Source organism: Parasteatoda tepidariorum, chromosome 3 (assembly GCF_982258835.1).
Source record: "Parasteatoda tepidariorum strain Cologne lab strain chromosome 3, Ptep-v5.0, whole genome shotgun sequence".
Lineage (NCBI taxonomy): Eukaryota > Metazoa > Arthropoda > Arachnida > Araneae > Theridiidae > Parasteatoda > Parasteatoda tepidariorum.
In genome coordinates, this window is record NC_141757.1 from 31,786,183 (window position 1) to 31,809,525 (window position 23,343).

Below are 23,343 nucleotides of genomic sequence, written 5' to 3' on the forward strand. Positions count from 1 at the left end.
ACACAGTTAAATGCAGATAAACAAAGGTTTATGAACAGGTACTCTTAATTTTTTAGATTAAAAGTCCTAAAATGGTCGTTATTTGTATGAGATTTAAATTATTGTACGGGATGCGTTTAGAAATTGATTTTACCATGCATTTATGTGGCAAATGTTTTAAGGAACTAAAGAAAAAGTCATTATTTGCTTTTTCTTCCGCTTATTAAAACAATCTTAATTACATTTTACAAAATTTGTTTCTTTGCTAAAATATAGCAAGGGTCGCCATTGATTCGGGTGTTCAAATTAACGCTACATTTTTCTTGTTGTGCAAAATCTGCAAGGCTTAGAAACTTTATATTACGTAGGTGTGTAGAAACATTTACCGAAAATTCAATGGAGTAAGAAATTTAAGATATAGTAATTTATAATGAAATTATTAAATTTCGATTTCTTGTAAAAATACTATGCTGGCCGCTCTGCAGGCCGCCACAGAAATGCAAGCACAGAGTTAGAATTGTATGTACTGAAAGAGCCACATTTGTTTATTAATTTCATCATGATCAATCTTTGTTCCTAACATTAAATATTTTTTCCAAATGCAGTTGAATATTTTTAAAATCCATGAAATGATTCATTTTATTTTGAATAACATATTAACAAATGATTATATATTTTATTTTTAAAAAATCATGCTTTTTTTTAAAGATAAAAAGACTTGTAAGAAAAAGAAATGATGACGAATAAAAAGAAGTCCCGAGTGAATAGTTGAGTAGAGTAAATAGAAGATGAAGCCTCCTTGTCAATGTAAAAAATATAAGAAAATTCAATCATTGAAACAAAAAAAATTTAAAACTCTTTTTATTCATACAAAACACGTGAATAAACGAAGAATATTAATATTAAAAGTAATCATTTTATAGATTTAATCATTTTATTTGAAATAAATTTAAATTTTAAAACGCACATATATGATTGAGTAGTCATGACTACAACAAATGAAATGCTTTTCCATTGCATAAAATTTTAGGATCCCTTTAGTGTGAATGTTAAAGTGACTGAAAGTTTCGTTTCAGTATACAATATTAAAGTTTCTAAATGTTTCGTCATAGCATAGAAAATAAATATTTTTGAGTTACATCGTAGCAATGTAATTTTCATTCTTGTTTCTCTATAGTATGCGATTATAATGTTAATGTATCCATAAGTTCTTCTATCGTAGTCATTGATAGCTGATCCTATTATTCAATAACTGAAATATTTCTTTTACAATGAAAAAAGAGGCCTTTGTAATTGAACTTAGTTTCAATAGAGGCATATTTTTTACAGAACTTAAGCCTCTTTCATTGAATGGAACGGTAACATAACTCAAAAATGTTCACCTTTTACCAAATTTTAGAGAATTATTTAGCCTACGTTTTTTATTCAATACAATTGTCTATGAACCAGTTTATATGATGAATATATTAAGAAATTTTGTTTAAAATTTATAATCCGTTTTTTAAACTTGGAAGCCCAAATAAGCGTGGCCCGGGCGAGTGTAGAAGGGATTGGGCGTGAATGCATTTAATATACCTGGCATACGCAAAAGCACACGATCGAAACAGACTCAGATCTTAGTGCGGGCTGCGTCAGGGTGAGGGGATTGGGCGTGAATGCATTTAATATACCTGGCATACGCAAAAGCACGCGATCGAAACAGACTCAGATCTTAGTGCGGGCTGTGTCAGGGTGAGGGGATTGGCCGTGAATGCATTTAATATACCTGGCATACGCAAAAGCACACGATCGAAACAGACTCAGATCTTAGTGCGGGCTGCGTCAGGGTGAGGGGATTGGGCGTGAATGCATTTAATATACCTGGCATACGCAAAAGCACGCGATCGAAACAGACTCAGATCTTAGTGCGGGCTGCGTCAGGGTGAGTTGATCAGTACACAAGTGACGATCGTGCTCATAGACCTGCAGTGTTAGTTGGGGAAAGCTACGCTAAAACAAATCCGTAGAAAGAGAGTGATTAGTTTCTTGATAATTAATTTAATGGTGTCAAAGTACCAGCAAAGATTGCAATGCAACGATTATTCACAAAATAGCTTCAGGCACGATCTGTTTTGAACTAAGCAAAAAAAAAAAAAAAAACATTCTGAAACGCGTCCGAACAACAGAAATTGTGAATGCTGTTAACCATAAAATGTTCCAGAGTCCAAGCAAATTCAGCCGACGCCAGGCACAAGAGACCATTATACCACGTAATCTCGTCCATGAACCTTCAAGTCTAAGGTGTTTTGCAACAACCCTCATAGTCTTCAAGAGCTGCAAAAGAACATTCCTGATGAGATTGTAGTAATTCCAGAATCTCAACTTCGATCTACTTTTCATATTTTGCTGACCAGGGCCCGAAAGTGTCGAAGAGATTAATGGTGATCATTTTCAACATCTGCTATACGCAGGTCAGCGAATTGTTTCCTTTCCTTTGTTCTTTTATATCTGGAACTCTGTTTTTCGAATCACTTTTACTTGCGCCACCCTCCATATGGCAATTTTTTTTACATATACACGTTGTTAACCACGATAAGAGAAAAGGTTCTTTGGTTTGGATCCCTTTTTAGTTTAAAAAGTAAGCACAGTTTTAACATTATAAGACAGGGAAAAAATTTGCGTCTTTTATTTATATTTTCATAATGATTTGACACGCACTGTACGCATTTTTCCTGATTAAATAAATCATATAAATTGATTTTAATATGTTTCGCTAAGAATGAACATTTTCTTTTATAATATGAGCTATTTTTTTGTTAAATATCGTAAATTAACGTCTAGAAAATATTTTCTATTCGGAATTGAAAAGAGCTGTTTTAAAACCGGTTGTCAATGTTATTATCCTCAATGTTAATTGATTAGTTGCAACGAAACATTTCATGAGAATCATTACCATCTGCCTAATACATTCATCGGAAAATCGTAATATTTTGACAGGTCTGATTAAATTTTCGTCTCAAACATTCTGTAAAGAGATTCTATACATTAGGAATAGAGATATTACTAAAAGGTTTTCCGAATTCAAAGTGATAATTTTAATTAATGAATAAACTAAGAGCAACGTACTATACTAACTTAAAAAGGTTAATTTCAAAAATTATTTATATTGATAGATAAAAATCCATAACTAATATTTAATGTTTCAAAGTACTTATAAATTTAAACAACAATGGATTATGATCTGTTCTCTAAAGGTGGGATCATAATAAAAATATATAGCTCTGATTCTAGTTAAGTTTAAATACAATTCACAGTAAAAATTTTAGAGTCAATTTATAACTCTCTCTAGCAACAGGCATTAACATAAATTATTGCAAAAGTTGTCTATAAGTGTCTTAAAAATATATTTACAGAAAATAAGGGCTGATTTGGGAAATTCCGTATGTTAACCGAGCCAATATAACACCAAAAGAAACTATTAGATTTATCTATTACAAAAAATTAGACAAATATAACATAAATAAATTTGCACCACCGATATTAATCAGTTGGATAGGTTTTATTTATTTTAAATGAATTAATAATCAATTAACATATTAAAAAAAGATTTATTTAACGCTAATGGGCTCTTCCATCCGTTCTATGACACTCCTCAACCCCAAAAGATTGCCGTGCAATTTTGTATACTGCAATAGCTTTCGAACAAATATAAATTTCGAAACAAACTCAAATTATGTTTAGAAATAAAAATGTCTGTTTTAGCACTTCAAATTTCACTTTCGTAGTTATGTTTCTGAGGGATGCAGAGCGGACCATATGGTATTTTTTGCTGTAAGTTCAACATTTAAAAATTCTTGCACTAACTGTCCTATAGTAAATAGTTTTATTCCATCGTATTATATGTACATCTTTCTACAAACCAAAATAATTTCATGCTTCTAATAATTGTGAATGACCGAAATTGGTAGTAGTCGACTTCCACCGGTGAATGTTGACATTCACATAGTCACTTTGGTAAATGTCCTAAATAAATACTAGGTCTAGTTAAGTACCACAGCCCGATCTGCCTTACACTGATGTATTTTTAAGATCAAGTGCCACTGCTCAATATACAATTGCCCGGTATGCCCTCTTCAAGTGCCACTTCCCAGTATGCGTTTTACCGGTACTCTGAACACTGATGTTTCTTCTCATCTATCCTCAGCAGATATTAAAATATCGAATAAATATAATAATATCAACGGATAAATTAATATCATACCGGATATATTTCGGAAATTCTCCAAAGCGACTATGTGATTGTTGACATTCATTGGTGAAAGTCGACGTTCTCTTGACTTGGATCATTCACGATAAAATATGTTTTAATGGTAGTAAAGTGAATTTATTTTAGTTTTAATTTCTGGAAAGCAATATATACTAAACTCACTTTAAAATCCCCCTCATATTCGTGATAGTATCTGAAATAAATATACACATATTTAAAAAAAAAAAACTCTCATCTTTAAGATATTCCTTGTCCTTCATCAAAACTATTCAACCAGGGCTCTTTTGTCCTGGTGTAAAAGGGAATAAAAAACGATTCAACTGCAATTTAAACATAATCATGAAGTGTTATGGCCGCATAAATCAGCATGTCTCGAGCACCCATTAAGCTAATGTGTTTCTTAAGCCTAAAAAAAAGAATAAACTAATGTTTTCTACTTACTATAGTTACTGCAAATAAAAAGCACTTCATCTTTCCACTAACTGTGTGCTTTAATATCGTTAAAATGGGCGCCGTTTAAAGAAAAGCAGTTAATTCAGTTGCGTGAGAAATTTTATTTTCGGGGAATATTTAAGCTTCTTAATTAAAGAATGTTTCAAACAAAAAGCATATGTTTATTAAGGTATTAATTGATACACTAAATAAGTACTAAATTATACTATTTACTAAATTATGCTTAATTAGAAGTATTAAATAACACTAATTACTAAATTATATTAAATGCACAGTGCGCAAAATGAACAACGGAGCACCCTGAATAATTTTGATCTAATGATCGGGTTTTCCTATTCTTGTACACAATCTTAATGGTTCGAGGGGTGACATCAGATTTGCTAATTAATTAGTGCAGACGATATGAATAAACATACCATTTTTTCGATGGATTCCGATTTCTGATCCCCGAAATATGAGGGGTGGCCGCAATCTGGGAAATACGGTCCCCATACTTAGGTCAGGAGAGCGGTTAGACGCCATAATGTTGATTTTATTTTCTGCGTATTTCGCCATGTCTCGAGAACTTTTTACGCGAAGTGAAACATTTTTGCACTTAACTAACTAATAAATTAGTTTATCTAAGAATAATTCCATGAAAAATATAGCTTTTAGTAAATCTTTTATTTTTTTATTATTTCATTTAATTATGGTCAAAAATTTTTGAATTATAAGATATACAATTTTTTACCTCATTTAAAGGAGTCCAGTCTTATAGGGCAAAATAAGAAATTTGAACAAAATTGGCCGAATAGTTCCTGAGAAACCGAATTCTAAAAATAAGGTTTCTTTAAAATTCGATTTCTCAGGAACTATTCGGCCGATTTCGTTCAAATTTTTTATTTTGAAATGAAAAATTAAATTCTTTAAAATGAATTAAAAACTGAGAGATTTATAATTTCAAATTTTATCGACCATTATTAAATAAAATAATAAAAAATAATAAATATTTGCTAAAAGCTTCATTTTTCATGGAGTTATCTTTGGACAAAGAAATTTTATAGTTATGAGCAAATATTTTTCAATTCACTTTAGAAATTCTTGAAACGTGGCAAAATAGGCAGAAAATAAAATTAAACAGTCCAAACTTTGGAATAATCTCCTAACCAAACTGTGGAGACATAATTTCCCAAATGTCAGCCACCCCCTATATTTTGGGGATCAGAAATCCTAATCCGTAGAATAAAAGGTATGTTTTTTCAGAGAAAGTACGTTTTTGTGTCTGATTTCGTAACTTAAAATATTGTCGGCACTAATTTATTAGCATATTTGAGTTCACCCCCCAGAACCTTTAAGATTGAGTCCTAAACGCGAAAATCAGATCATTAGGCCAAAATTTATTCTGGGTGGTCAATTTCTTATTTTGCGTGATGTACGTATATTATATTTTACCATCAGGATCCACTGTCTGCAATTCTTAATGAGAAATCATTCGCGGTTAGGGACATTTTTTAATTTAGTAATGCCATCAGATAAAGCAGAAGCACATTAAACCATTTGCACGTAAACGTATGATTCACATTTGAAGAAAGAAAGGAAAAAAGAGAAAATTCTCGAATAAAAGTATTTCTTTCAATACTAGTAATTGACATACATTTTAAAAAAAACTAATTGCTTTTAAGAATGTATTGTTTTATTAAAATATGTTGTGATTAACCCGATCGATAAACTCGATTATAGATAAATGTAATTTTTAAGTGAAAAATACTTCATTTTATTAAGCTGAGGTATAACAAATAATAATAAATTACATGATTCAATTGTCTTAAATAGGGTAAATAAAATAATTCCTACAACTAACTTTCAAAGCAACGAAACTAAACAGATGTAAACAAAATGCAAAAGTTTGTAAATTTACAGATTAATGATATTAGATGCGGTAAATAAAATTATTTTACAACTTATAATTAAACTATTGAAAAAATTTAATTAATTAGGGAAGAAATAAATAATAAGTTTGAAGTTTAACTTGTCTTAAATATGGAAAATAAAGTCATTTTATAAGTAAATTTTCATGCATCGAAGAATTACAAATAATAATAAATTAAAAACAGTAATAAATTAAAAAATAAACCGATTTTAAATAAATAAAGTTCATTTCCGGCTATTATGCAAAACATCAAAGAATCACGCATTAGTCAAGCGAAAATGTTAATCAATTATAAATATTTAAATATTAATTTGTTTCAATAATGATAAATAAAATAATTTTTTAACTTAAATTCAAAACTTTAAAAAAAATTGTAACTGTTTTAAAGTATAAATAACTGAATTTCGAAGATTAAACTGTCTTAAATTAGGTAAATACAACTAGTTTTCAACTTTTATTCAGACTCTCACAGAATTTAAACAAATTTATGTCCGTATGAACCATGCTTGAATTTGACGTTTCTAAAAATTAATCTCTTTATTAAGACAATACTTAGTTAAGTTCAATGTAAGCAATAAATTAATGCCATACAAAAACTATAGACTAAATCCTAAGTGAGAGAATATATTTCTCGGGGAAATATATTGCTCGCTTAATAGACCAAGACTGGAAGAAAAATAAAGATCTGGGCTAAAATAGATTGCAGATAAATAATTTATTTCATGACCTGATATTTGTATTAAAGACAATAAATTCAGTTTCTATTTTTGGGCAAAAACAAAGAAAAAATATCTAAAAAATTATCCATAAAATCATTACCAAATGCATTTGCTCTTCTGTTTCTTTCATACATAGTTCATTTGTTAATTAGAAAAAAGGGAAATCAAAAAAAATTCAGTTCAAAAATTTAAAATTGCAATGAGTTCAAAAATTAATTTTTTAAGTACTATTTATAAAGTATTTTCCTACTTAAATTTAAAATATTGAAGAATTTCCATTTGCTTATATCTTCTGTGTAGTTGAGAGTTAATAAAACTTAACCTTTAAATAAATATTAACCTTTTGTTTAATAAACTAACTTCTTTTGTATTATAAACTAACTTCTATTGTTTAATAGACTAATGTCTCGCGAAAAATATAGACTAAACCACGAAAGCCATTGTACAGTCCGCAAAAAAAAAAAGATATCACCCTGAATAACTTTCGTTCTAATGATCCGATTTTCACGAACTAAGTGTCAATCTTAATAGTTCCTGGGGGTGACTTCAAATATGCTAATTAATTAGTGCTAACTATTAATTAAGTTACGAAATCAGACACAAAAACGTACTTTCTCTGAATAAACATATATTTTTTTTTACATATTTGGAATCTAGACACTTGAATTAGGGGGGGTAGACAAAATTTTAAAACAATTGGGTCGTAACTTGGGTTGCAATAAAGGTTTATATATTTGGCGATAGTCCAGAAAACCGCCAAAAAAAGTCGCCTGCGCAAATAAATATTTTAAAATAACCCTTGACTGATTCAAAAGAGAAACGCTTAATTTTACTAGGTTGCTAGGCAACCAATTTCTGACTGTAAAAAAATTGAAATAATGTTTTGTGATTGCTCTGAGAGGTTTAATTAATAGTTAATAGAAAACACCTCGAAGTTTCTAGGCAATAGACAATTTTTAAGTTCATTTATGTCCAAAAAGCAAAATAAATAAATAAATAAATAAAATAAAAAATTATTTTAATCTCTTTTGAAAAGAAAATTTGAATCGATTTATAAGTTTTCAGAATTTAAATACATGAACTTTTTATCTGATATTATTTAGATTATGCTATTTTTGCTATGTTTATTCGAGGATTTCATACTAAAATCAAATTAACATAACTTATAATAGCTATATACAAAATTTTAGGGATAATGATTTTTACAGCTTTAATCGAGTCTTCTAGGCATGAAAGTTTGAAGAAAAAAAAAGTGCATGAAAAATAAAATGTAGATTGTATAGTAATTCTAATGCACATTCACAAGGTTTTCTGTAATTTACGATTTCTTTTTTCTATAACTCAATGAATTGCTGAATGTTTAGTGGCATTTTAAAAACACTGAAATATGTTATGTTTAAGAATAAGATATTGAAATAATATGTTGCATATTGTATGATTCATTGTTTAAAAAATTGCTTCATTTTGCTAGATATTTACGTTACATGGTTTTCTTTGGATAAAGATGATTAGCAAATAGCATCCACATGTTTCGATACATTCTGAAACTTACGTTCGCAAATTCACCATAAAATGTCGCACAGCATATTCTTCAATTACGATAAGCTACATTTACCACCAAATACTGCTACTATGATTATTTTTGTTATATATATATATATATATATATATATATATATATATATATATATATATATATATATATATATATATATATATATATATATATATATATATATATATATATATATATATATCTGATATGATACTCTCTTTTTAAACAGAGCTCGTAAGGCCCTTAAGATACTGAAATGGGGGCACGAAAACTTAAAAGATTTTTTTTTTTCCTAATGCCCGCCTGTGTTAACATCAGTCAATTCAGGCATCTACAGGGCGACAGATATCTGTGTGGCCTAAGGATTCCTAACTACTTATTATTTAAACCACCAAAAGCTTAAAACAATATTATGTAAGTTATCTAAATTTTTTTACATAATTTGCATTTAATAACAAATATATCGACATGCATTTAATAACAAATACGTCATTTAGCTAAAATTACAAATTTTGAAATTTTTATGATTTTTTTTTAAAGACAAGCTAAGCTTAAGTATTCCTTCACTGGTTAGTTTACCCTATAAGATTTTGAGAAATTTGCGATGTTGTGAGAGATGCTTAAAAATGTTGACTGCGTATTTTTATTAATATTTATAAAATATATATTCAAGAAATTGATGAATATTTTATTCCAAATTTATTCATTCGTATGTATATTATTGAAATTTTATCAGTTATTGAGAAAAAATAAATAAAAAATAATCACATTAAAGAAGCACAATCTGTTGTATAATCATATTCTATCAGAAGCATGCTTTTATAAAACTCCACATTCTCTGAATAAAATGTATTTTATTCAATAAAATGTTTTATTCAAATTTCTTTACTAAATTGCAAATAGAATTTTAGACGACTAAAGAAGAAACATCGTATTTTATAGCTTAAAAAAATAAAAATGAAAAGATAAGCAAACGATTATTAGCGAAAAAAATATGAATGAAATTTTATGCTAAGCGCGCGAAGTCAAGTTCCTCGCAAGTTTATCACATTTTAATATTAATCGCTCCATTTAATCATTTCTTCATTGTCGCCAAATTATTTTTTTAAAAATAATTCATTTTAATTTTTCTAAGCTTCTAATAAATAAAAACAGTTGAAACTTTAGATTTTTCAATTGAAAAATATGTAGATTAATATGGTATAAAAAAATTTATACCTTATAATTCAAAAATTTTTCATCCTTAATTTAATTAAATAATAAAAAATAATTAACAATTATTAAAAATTATTTTTTTCGTGAAATTATCTTTGGGTAAATGAGTTTTATGACTGGGTGAAATTTTCTTCGAATTGCTTTATTATTTTTTAAAATATGACTAAAAACGTAAAAAGTGAAATTAACATTAAGGGGTACGAACTTTGGATCGCTCTCCTGACCAAACTATGGGGACCATATTTCCCAGATTGCGGCTACCCCCTATATTTTGAAGGTTAAAAATCCAAATATGTAAGAAAAAATATATGTTTATTCAGAGAAAGTACGTTTTTGTGTCTGATTTCGTAACTTAATTAATAGTTAGCACTAATTAATTAGCATATTTGAGGTCACCCCCAGGAACCATTAAGATTAACACTTAGTTCGTGAAAATCCGATCATTAGAACGAAAGTTATTCAGGGTGATATCTTTTTTTTTTTGCCGACTGTACATTCCTTGATGAATGATTGTTCTCTTAATAGAGCAAGACTAGAAGAAAAGCAAGAGCAAATAGATTGCGGATAAATAATTCCTCTCGTGACCTGCTATTCGGATTAAATGTAATAAATTCAATTGCTCTTTTGTGAAAAAATGAACAAGTCAAACATAACTATTGTTTTTACTGTCATTCAACGAACAACTTTAGAAACATTCTAGAAAGAAATGAAGAAAAAAGAACAAATAGTAAACTGTAACTCATCATAGCTTCAAATTCATTACGACGAAAAAAAGTCATATGTCATCTCACTGTAATAAAAATGCCAAGTCTTAAGTGATTTTACTTTTTTCATGGTTCAATTCACTTTTTCCCAAATCCTGGAGTCGGGAAAAAATAGGGAGTGGAATGGAAAACCGGAGAACAAATCCCTTCTCATTGCGTTTTCTTCTAAAACATAAAGTTTTCCTCACCCCAACTCTGGCTTTGGCCCAAGTGTTTTGCAGAGGAAAGTGATACGCGCAAGAGATCCAAGAAAGAATTATGACAGATACGATTTTTAAGAATACGAGCTTTTACCGGAAATGCCGGGTGATTTTTCATTGCTAGATTTTCCAAGTTCTCGAAAGACTGCAAATAAATTCAAAGCTGCAATAATTTATATGTATTGTTTAAGTTATGAATACCAAATAAAAATCATTGTTTCATATAAAACACAAATACAATTTTTAGAAAAGTAAACAAATAGAAACTCAGCGTAAAACTCATTATTGTGCAATAGATAAGATATCATAAAAGCGAAACTTATGATTAAAAAAAAATTTTTAAAAATATAAATCTCAGTTATTGATCGTAAAATGTTAACTTTGAAAAAGATTTGTTAAAATTATTTCTATATGTAATGATACTATATTATTTTCAACTCGATGAATATCCGATCTTCGCACAGTTTGTTAAGAAAGGTGAATAATCCATTAATCAGTTTTGATTATGCATCATACCGATCTACGATATCATGTGCAAAACTGAAACTCATACTAACACAAATAATTCAGTGGAAGCAATTCCATTTTTTTAATTTTATTATTATTAGATTAAACAAGACATGTTTTTAGAAATTCATCCATCAAAAATAAAAAAAATAAAAAAAAAGAAAAAAAAAGAAAAGAAAAGATTAACTGTATTCAGTGTAATTTGACATAATTATCGAGGTCAACCGTAGTTGATATTTAAAAATTACCGGTAAAAATATTTTTGAGGGTACCCCTTGGCGAAATTGGCGACTTATGTTTGGCGCCATTCCAGTTTGGGCGGAACAGTGTGATAACAAGAATGGCTGACAAAATATAATGATATTTCAATTAAGCATTGAAAAATTTCAACAAAACATCAGCCAAAACTTTATAAAATTGCAATGAACCCGATATGAGCAAAATTAATAAACTCAATGAAATGCATTTTGAGTCGAAACAAAAATTAATGGAGTAAGCACAGAAAGAAAAGGAAAAAAACAACTCACTTCTTCGTTAAGCTTGAATATCCTCAGATTTAGGTGATGCACCGAATTCTCTAATAGCAGTAAGATACTGTCTAAACTTATCATGAATAGAATCTGTGTGCCTCCATCGCCACATAAATTCGGCGAAATACGAATCGAAAATGGCGTCTGTGGTACCGGACTGGCGATGAAATTTTTTTCTAAAGTCCCTTTTTATGACTGCCCACATACCTTCGATCTTATTGACCAGAAGCAAAAGTAATCTTACCAGCCGGTATCCAACGTAGAACGAACGGACCTTTGAAATTACATATACCAGGGGTGGCGAACCTTCATGCACCAACGTGCCATTTTTTCTAAAATATATTGCAATGAAGTCATAGACGTGCCGACAAATAGTTTTGACTTCGTGATTATTGGGTAAATAATAATACTAAATTTTATCAATTCAAAACTTTTTATTTACTACAAAAAATGCAATTCTCAACTTTTGCAATGTTTCAGTTATACGCGTAACTCAACTTAAAGTAACATCAGTGTGACTTCTGTTGTTGCAGATTAGATGACAAATAACTTATATTAGGGTTATAAGATGTTAGTTAATTTTTTTTTGCTAGTTATTTATTGTTCGCTTGTTTTTTTGTGGTTATTAATTGCTTTCTTGGCATTAATTGTTCTTTTTTTGTGAATTTTAATTGAATTGTTAATATGCTTCATAGTAAATTTTGTGATCAGTGGCGTGCCCAAAATATTGTATCGCGTGCCGTAAGTGGCACGCGTGCCACTGGTTCGCCATCCCTGATACCGTTCAACATTTGAAAATAACGCTAAAATCTAAACCAATCAGATTCACGATTGGGTTTCAACATCGCCCAGCATCGTATTGGCGATCAACTACAATCCCAACTTGGCAAGAATCAAGGGGCACCCTCAAATACAGTCCACCCAAATTACCATTTCATTAATTATTTCCGGTATTTAAACTTTTCGAAAGGCCATAAGAACCTACTTCAACAGCACTTATAGTTGGCATCTTGGAACCAGAATTAGTATATTTAGTACTTACTAAAGCCTGTACTTATTATATTAACAATAGTACCTATCACCAAAATTTATTAAGCATTATTGAAGTCAATAAAACTAGCAATCTTATACGGTTTGCATATGCGAGATACCATTTTTGTTCTCTATTAATTTATCTTTTTATTAAAAAAACCTATTAAATTACTTAAGCATCACTGGCACCAGTGAAAATGTGACAACTTTATACAATTCTCATACACTAATAAGAACTATTTGTGTTCATCATTAATTTAGCTTTTTAATATAAAGCTTTTTTGTTTCAATTTGCATCCATTACCAAATTTAATTAACCATTATTGGTGCCTTTAACAATATGGCAAATTTATACGGTTCTCATATGTGAATAAGTACAATTTCTGTTCTCCATTAATTTAGCTTTTAAATAAATAAAAAAAATTTCAATTTCTTACTTATTATCAATATTATTTGAGTACAAAATTATTAATGTTACTTATTATCAACATTAGTATTTTTAGATGACATTTAGAAAATAAAAATAGTCTCTGATGCTCTGATGTCGTATCGATGAAAAATTTAAATTTTTAATGCAAAAACATAAATTTTTGGTACAAATATCTTCAACAGTACGTACAGTGAGAAAAGAATTGTGGTCTAAACTACCAGAATAAAGTAAAATTTACCGTGTTTCTGGTTCTATGGAGGCACCAAAAAGCTCTGTAATTTTTACCTTTGCTTTGTTAATGATTTTGGTAAAGTTAATAATTAAATATGATTTCATATACATGGAATAACTTGTTAAATGTGGTAAAATTTGGCAATTTTATCTTGATACCTCAGTAAATGGCATAAAAACCATTTTTTCTCTTAAATTTATCTTTTAAATATTGTATTTTTTACTAGTGGGTTAATAAGAACTATAATTTTGAAAACCAGAATTTGTATTAACATATGAGTAAAAAAATTACCAAATGAATTAGTATAACTACAGTACATTTTGATTTTTTAAAACAAAATTATGTTGTTTTTTTTATGAGGAAGGAAATATCTTCACACATAGGGTTTGACGTTCCCACCCACCAGCCTCCCTCTCCCTTTCTGGAAATTACAATCTTTCAAAATTTTTAGAAAAAGAAGTTAGCTGGTAAAAAATATATAATAACTTTATAAATTGAAAAAAAAAATTTCAAAAATTTGGAAAATAAACTTTTTTTAAAAAGAAAATTTTTTTAAAAATTTTAAAAAATGTAAAATTTTCCTTCTCGATATTCTCGATACTAATACTTGTAATTTTTCTCAAAAAGGAAAAAAAAACAAGTACAAGTACTAAATTTGAAAAGGGCTGAAGTGCAAGTAAAAGTACGTTCTATTTACTTTCTTTAGAAGTAACGAAAGTATGATCCAAAGTTAATTATTATGGCGTTAGACAGTATAACCAACAACAAGCACTTACAGTTTCATCTTGTATGTTAGTTTCACTCAGTGTAATAAATATCAGTGAAATAAGTGTTGCGGAAAAACTGATAAAAGTCTTAAACCTTGTTACACCCATAAAGTTTTATTAAAAGACATAAAACTCAGCATTTTTACAACGTCTCCAACTTAAAATAACGAGAATTTTAGAAGTTGCATTAAAAAAAATGCTGTAACATATCTTATGCAAAACATTTCCTGTTAAAATGATCTTTCTCCATTAAAGATTTTTAAAATGTTTATTTAAAAATATGAATAACACTTCCATTTTTTTTCTTCTTCCACGTTGAAATTGCTTTTCTGAAAAGAATTTAGAGGAAACATTTGTGGAATTTCATTAATTACAAAATATTTGAGGGAAATACTTTAATCGATGTGAGGAAAAATTTAAAAACAAATGTTTCATCGCTGAGTTACAGTTTCTCTTACTGTGATTATAAACTTCATTTCACAAATTTTACAAAAATTTTCATTTCCGGGAATTTTGATTTTCTACACTTCTATTCAGTGCGGTTGCTTAGCAACGCTGCTCCGAAGCAGTTGGCTGTCCAGAGAAGAATGCAGTTTCAACTTTATTTTCTGCTTTTATTTTTAAGGGAAAGCAATTAACGCCATAAGCGGCTTTAATCCATTTTGAAAGTGCTTCTTAATACATTTCGAAAAGGAAAGAATTCAATCTTTTTTAATATTTGATATTGGTTGGTCATATATTATGAAGCAGTTATACTTTGCTTGCTATTACTTTTGTAACGCAGTTACAAACAGTAAATATTTTGTAACGCAATTACGAAATATTTACAGCCTTATTTGTAAAAGTATGAACCATAAAGAAACGCTACAAGTATCAAAAATGAATAATTTTTTTCCTGCGAATTACTATCCTAAGTGCCAAGTTCACCATGCATAAGGACTCGCGAAAAGATAACACTAAAAGTAATAGTTTTAATTGTTATTAATGCCAAATGAAGTCCATGCAAATTCAATGTTATAAACTCTGAAAGTATCAATAATCAAAATTCTTTCGTTCTTTATTTTTTTACGAACTAATGTCCTAGGTACTAAGCTTACTAGAAATGTGGACGCTTAAAATGATAACCTTATTGTTATAATTTAAAAAAAAATCGAAAGTTGAAAGTCCATAAGTATCGCAAGGTACACTTTTTGTAATTGCTAGTAAATATGTACGCGATTAAAATTTTTTAAAAAAGATTTAAAAAATAAACAAAGCATTTACAAATTATAATAATAGATATACAGAGTGTCCCAGGATTTCTGTAACAAATTTTAAGAGAGATAAAGGACATCTGAAAGATTCAGATTTGCGAAGCAACTTACGGTCAGAAATGTCTTCGTTCATCCCTAGGTGTTGTTGTTCACAAGAAGAATTAGACGTGGAGGACCAGTCCCCTAGCCACCATGCTCTCCTGACTTAAGAAACATGGATTTCTATGTTTAAGGTGCAATAAAAAGTGCTGTGTATGCGACATCTGTGGATTCCTAAATGGGCCTGGTTGCAGGAATCATTCGTTTTGCGGCCAATATCTAACAAATTCGAGGTATGCAGGAGCAAGTCTGCCAATTCATGGCCGAATCGCTAGCATGGGATTACCACAGCGCATATAGTATCTTTGAGATACATATGATCTCATTCTGTGATCTAAGTTGAGCGAGGGATGATTTCAAATGATTTCAGTCTCATGTCCCTTTGTTTCTGGTACCTGTCATAATACTTTCTCTTCACGTTTCTGACCATGGATTGCAAGCCAATTTTGAGTTTTGATGCCCAATACTTTCCCTTAAAGTTAGTCCCAATAATACTGGGAAGTCCTGTATAAGCACTAGAGGAAAGACAGTTTGGTTCCTATAGTTAAAAATATTGAAAAATTGCCCACAAGTATAACAAAAGTTGCCAGAAACAATAACAAAAAATATCCGAAAAGTAAACCAGAGAAGTATAACGACTAAAAACTTTAGATATAATAAAAAGTCAGATTTTTTCGTGTTTTTTTTCCTGTTTTGAAATATTTCTTCAATTGAGCTTACATTGAATTCAATATTTGTCCTCACGTATTTTCTCTAGGAAAAGGCGCAAAACAATAATTGACGCAAACTTTTATAAATTTTCGAGTTTTTAAAGAACTCTAAGCGCATACTTCCAACAACTACTTATATTTCTTCAAAATATCTACTTGCAACGCGAATTACATTAACAAAATAGATAGTTTTAAATTTTTAGTTAAGTTATTTGCAAATTGAGTCATGCAGGAATGAAAAAAAGAAATTAGCTTCCAAATCTTTAATTTTTTCATATCCGTGTCAAAACAAACAGCTCAGTATTTATCAAATTTATATACTTTTAAGTTTATGCTTCTAGCCTATATTTTAACATACAGTTTTAAACCCTATTTTTAAAGCATCAAAATTCAGATAAATTATGACAGGATTTCTCCAGATTACGCAGTAGGAGGTATTTTTTCAGCCTTCTAGGTTTACTTGAATTGACTTTACTCAAAATTTTAAATTTTAAAATAACAATTGAGAGGAGAATTTGTCATGAAAAGTTTCTCCTGCAGTATAGCGTCTTCTTAAGAGGCCTCTTCCCTCATTATCTTCAAATTGAGATTAAACTTTTCATTTTAACTTGCGCGCTCTTGATGGGTTTTTTTTTGTACTTATCAAACTTTTGATAATAGTGCCTCATACGACAGCTATCTTTCAGAAAATGAAAAGAAAAATTTATTACTGAAGATTACTATCATTTAAAAATACTATAATTAAAAAAAAACTACTATTGAAAAATACTATTATTTAAACATTTTCTATTTTCCCAATTGTATAAATCGGTTAGAAAATGTAATTGAAAGTAATAGATATGCTAAATTTAGAATAGTACTCCGAATTACATGAACAACTAAAATTATAGCGATTTATATCTTCAAAAGTTCAGAATGAATTATATGAATAACTAGCCTCCTGTGGCTACCATCTGATCCCCCTACACAAACTTACCTCTTCGTGGCAGCACGCCCCTTATTACCCCGATAAGTAGTATAATGGCGAATTGAAACTTTTTCTTTTAGTTTTCTTATATATATATATATATATATATATATATATATATATATATATATATATATATATATATATATATATATATATACTTCTTATATATATATATATTTGCTTGGCTATATTGATACAATATTTGAAAGCACTCCTTTTTGCAGATATAATCGTGTGAGCTGATGAAAAGATTATATCTTCTTTTTCTTCGGATGTTTATTCATTTTTTTAAAAAATAATTTTCGTCTTCTCTTTTTCATTATACTGTATTCTTTTGTATTTATGCATGTATATATATAATTTTAAAATAACAATCAACATGTTTCAAGCTTTCAAAAATTGGCGCCCATTTTCAAGATTTGGCAGACGTGATTTTAAAGATACAAAAGTGATTTGAAATATAAAAAATAAAGTTTATATTTCGTTTCCTATTATGCTTTTTCTTTACAATTTGTATATTTTTGAAGCTAATGAAGCTTTTAATTCAAACAATACTTTTCCGCTTCAGTTTCTTGGAATTATTTATTCATTTATTCCACTACTGTGTTTATTTTGCTTATATATTTAATTAAGTAACCTACTTCAATTCTGGTTAGAAAAATCTGACCATACTCGCAATTTCAGAATCCTATTTAAGTTTAAGAGAGTGAAATTTTAAAAATTATGGGCGATGACTTAAATTCACTTTATCTTAATTGTTTCGATTGATAACTTGTCTTCAGTCTCCACATCTAGTGACTTACACCACTCTTTCAACTTTCGAGTCACTACGCAAAACATTTTAAGTAAGTACATATGGCACCTACGAGACATTTTCAAATTTGTTTCTGAACGTATTAATTCTTCTTTTCATTACAAAAGACATTGAACATTCACCCATTTTCTAAAACATATGAATATCTGTTTCATTTTCAAAAGTAATCATAGATTTCAAAAGAGCAAAATCACTTAAATATAAGTGAAAGATATTGATTTCTGTGATGCATACTATCTAAAGTGTTTTCGGTTTACTTTCTTGAAAGATTGCCGAGAACTAGAAAGGCAAAGTTTACATTTGGCTAGCTTCCAACTCACTACCGGAACAATGGTATAAGTAAAATATTCCACTTTCTCTGTCTTGACTTATCTGGAATTTTTCATAACTTGCCGCAATCAAAGGGTTCGTTAAAGACTCCCCATTTTCGCAAACCCTGGACTCACAAATTTTACTCTTGAAACCTATCCAAACACAGTTAATTTCATAATTTTTCTCTTTTATCTTCCCTGGGATGTTCTTGTCCTGTATACATAATCATTTATTCATATGTTGGGCAACATCCAAATTCAATGTGATGGCCATGGTGGAAACGTTCAAAATACACATTCTAAAAGATGTTTTTGATTGCTGTACTTCTATTCAATGTCACTGCATTGTTCTAGAATAAATTAGCTTATTAGTGACAAGAACGCAATGTTTCTAAGGCTGAAGTGCAATAAAAAATATCGCATTTATTTTGTGAAATGTTTAGCTGTGTGAGCGTTTTCATTGTTTTCTGACTTGATTTATGCGAAAAGAATTTCCCTAAATTTCATAGAACATATTATTCTATAAAAAGAAACAATACTTCTTCTAGAAGAAAAACTTTAAAAAAGTAATCAAAGTTATCTGTCTTATATGGGATAGCTTTTCTTAATATAATAAACTTATTAAGAGCAAAAAGCAATACTTTCAAAAAAGAAATGCAACGTAAAAAAATATTTCATTTCTTCAGATAAATGTTTTAAATGTTAATTAAATCTTCAATTATTATTAATTATTATAATTGTTGATTATTATTATTATCACTTAATAATAATAATATTATTCATAAATTTTCAGTTACTGAATAAACATGGGATTTCCGGATTTTCCCTAGTTAACCTATGGACGAAGTGAAAAAAATTTTTCCTGCCTGAGAGTGACCCTTGAGATGGCATTTGTCATTTAAACGTTTTTAAGTGTGTTTAAAAAGTACTAAACTCATAAGTAAGGAATAGAAAATGCCTCACATAAAAGAGGTTAAGAAACAAATACATCTTACCTTTTATTATTTTTATCAATCGCAGTTGAATTAGATATTAATAAAATAAAAGATACAAACATAATATATTTTTCTTAAATTATCTTTGGGTTAACGATTTTCATTTCAGAGGGCAATAATTTTTAAATCCGTATATAATTATATCAAAATGTCTGAAAACAAATTCAAAAAATAAAAAATTATTTTTAAGTGGAGCAAAGTTTTGACCTTTGTATTGTCCTTAACTGTCGAAAAAAAGGCATTGATTATTCAGAGAAAATATGATCTTGTGTCTATTTTCCTACATTTTAATTTACAGAAAGTACTATTTTATTTTTTCAATTTTTAAGGTCCTATTTTAAACTTTCAAGACTGCATCTTTAGTATCTAGAAATCTTAACATTATTTCAAATCTTTTTTAAACATAAAACTTTTCTTGATTCTCTCTACACTTGGAAGTACAATGATAATTTTCTGCATTGAGTAAAGTGTAACTTCTTTTTAACCTGTAATTCACAGATCTATTAAAAAAACATTTTAACATAGAAATGTTAGAAAATGGTGTTAGTTATTTGTAGCATTCACGGGATTACTATGGTACTGTGTATTGGGCTTTTATATATTAGGATAGATTTTTCCAGCATAGCATTTTTTATCAATTGTAATTTCAAGAAAAACAATGTGTGATCCTCGCAAACATCCATACAAATTATAATGCGAAACTATGTTTTTAAATTTCTCTAAGTAAAAAGAAATTAGCACAAATCCTTGAAAGAAAAACATAATCGGTTTGGCACAAAATTCCTTTGTTTTCGTTAAGGAAGAATTTTCTTTAAGCTTTTTTAAAAGGAAAAAAAATTAAACCTCATGATTATTTTACTAAGTACAGCGAAATTTTGAAAAAACTGTGCAAAGATTTTTTTTTTTAAGAAATTGAACAGAAAATCTTTCTGTACGATTTTTCAGAAATCTTGCTTGAGTTTTGATAGATAGCGTGGTCTTTAGTAAAGTTTTTTTTACAATTATATATGATCCAATACCCTTAAGGAATTTCGTAAGAAAGTTAGATCTTTTTTAAAAGTTTTCCTTACAGAACATCTTTTGCTTCAAATCACAAGAATTAATGGTATTTTGGTAAAAAGGATAAAAAAGAATATTTTCGACAAAAATAAAAAAATATTTTTTCGAACTTAAGAGCTGATTTTTTACAATAGATATATTGTAAACAATTTCACTGTCACCTTTTTATTGAAGATAAGTTGCATGTTTACTATAAGTACCCTACCAAAATGCATTAGTTACAAATTAATATCTTAGTTACTTATTAACACTGCAGGGTGCGTCGCAGTTCTGTCCAGGGCTTGGAAGACTTATAACAAACAAAATATTACCAATACTTCAACAGATTTTACTACTGCATTTTTCCAGCAAACATTGTATTTTTGATGATGCGGCAGGTTTTAAGTGATGTCAAATTTTTGTCACATTTACTTAACAATGTCACTTAACGGGTCGGCCGGGATAGCCTGGTCGGTAGGGCGCTGAGCCCATGTTCGTGAGTTGGTGGGTTCGAACCCCGCCGGCTGAAGACTCCCCGTGTAGTAAAATGCGACTGATGCACGTTAAACCTGTCGAATCGCAAAGTCCTCCATGTTCCCATAACAAATCAATACCTCTGGGGGTACTGAATTGGAGATCGATCGTTCTCTGATTCAGGTCAAAATTACGATTTGTGGCTGAATGAATGGATGTATGAATGGGTCCGCCCTATAAACGGGTGCGACGAATGGGTGTGGCAGAAGTCGAATTCTTGGCCATAGATGGCGCCATTGGAAAACAAGAGCAATCGCACCCCTCTACCTAAACATGCATACGAAACCAACCAACCAACTTAACACGTCAAGATCAATGGTAACAGATTCATGATCTCGCGTCTTAATTCTGTTAAATCAAGTGGTTTAGGGGGCACGGACACATAATCTTTGATGTAACCTCATAAAAATATCATTAATTGGAAATCACATAATATTTTATAAGTCCTTCAAGCCCCTGAGGGAATTGTGAAGTACGCAATTCTTCAAAATATATATAAATTATATATCTCGATCTTAGAAATTGATCGATAATGAAACTATAGTTTTGTTACTTATAGCCCCTTAAAGTTTCTGTTCTTTGCAACCAGCATCATTCAAAAAATGGTAACTGATGATTTTAACAATAGTTTATTAAATCTTTCGTTTATTACCTTTAAACTATTCATTTCATTCCGGATAAGGATTCATCAAATGCATCCTCCAATAAATACGCAACTATTTCAAGTATTTTAAATTCGAAAAGTTAATTTCAATTATGAGCGATAACTTTTAATACCATACGCAAGCTTTTTGATAATTAAATCATAAATTCCATTATTCAACTGAGAAGGGCTCGTAAACTGGAAAACGGTGAAAACCCGCCATAAGAATTCGTAACATCAACAATTGATTACATTTCTCATTTAATCTCCCCCACCAAAACGTTTGAAGAACGTCGTCATAACATTCCAACTTATTTATCAATGATAGAATAAATATGCGCATATTTCCGCTCTAATGGAAAACCCACCCCTGCCTCTGCCAATAGATTTTGGGTAATTTCATATGCACAGAAACTAGAACAATTCGAAGGTATTGATTGTTGAAAGGATACGGGCTCTGAAAAGCGATGGCGGGGAGTTCTGATAACGTTTAAATCCCTCATCGTGAAATTGTGCCATTGATGCATTTAGTAATTTCCATGCATAATACAGATACGAACCTCTAGCTTTTCTCCAGATAACGCTGGGTGTAGGAAATCCTTCAGCAGAACAATTCATCCAAGCGCTGCTGCCCAACACCGCTGACGTATTCATGGGTTCCGACAGCCATGTCGGGGGGACTGAAAATGTACACTTGCGGTTAATAATTTAATTTTAGTTTCAGAATTTCTCGCTATTTAATTTTAGACTGAATAATGCTTTAAATGATAGCTTCTAGAGTTACCACATAAAAATCGTTATGAGTACATACCTCTTTATACCAAGTTGTTTTATAACCGTCGTTGAACTGACGACGCAATTTTTGGGTTTACGGCTAAAAATGTTCAACGCCATATCCTTGTAATATTTAACCCAATCCAGAAGACAAGTGAACTTCTGGGTCAAGTATTGAGAGATATTTGTTATCGTGAAGGACTTTTTGATGGAACTAACCCGTTTTTCTGTTATTAGGAGAGGAAAATAACGAAAACCTCCCACGGCTAGCCTGACTATAGGGGATTATAGCCCATGATCCGTTTACCACTGAGGATATTTTACGTTGGCTGTGTGATTGGTGCGAGCTGGGTGCTGAATTCGTATCAACTAGTCATCGCTGGGATTCGAACCTGGTTCACACAATAAAGAGGTGCTTTGAATATTTTTTAAAATTTCTTTCACTTGTGTTTAAAAATTTTTTTAATAAAAATTGAATTGAGTCATGGTGTCTTGGAGGATAGAGTGCTCATCTCTCAAGGAGATGACCCGGGCTCAAATCCCAGCTAACTGTTGTTGGATACAAATTCCGAATCCCGCACCGATCGCAGTGCTTCCGTTAAATATCCTCAGTGGTAGACGGATCATGAATTAGAATCCACTTGCCGTAAGGCTGACCGTGTAA

General features: G+C 29.8%; 1 protein-coding gene across 3 annotated transcripts in view; it reads right to left on the reverse strand.

Annotated features, from left to right (window-relative positions):
- LOC107448201 (cell adhesion molecule Dscam1) overlaps positions 1-23,343 on the reverse strand; it is a 255,187-nt gene that overhangs the window by 97,116 nt on the left and 134,728 nt on the right. For all 3 annotated transcript variants that reach the window (XR_006225556.3, XM_071177674.2, XM_043045821.3), the window contains exon 11: positions 22,466-22,585. Coding sequence is in view for 2 of the 3 variants with exons in the window: in XM_071177674.2 (XP_071033775.2) it covers positions 22,466-22,585 (120 nt within the window). In the remaining variant the exon portion in view is untranslated. The remainder of the gene's footprint in view (positions 1-22,465; positions 22,586-23,343) is intronic.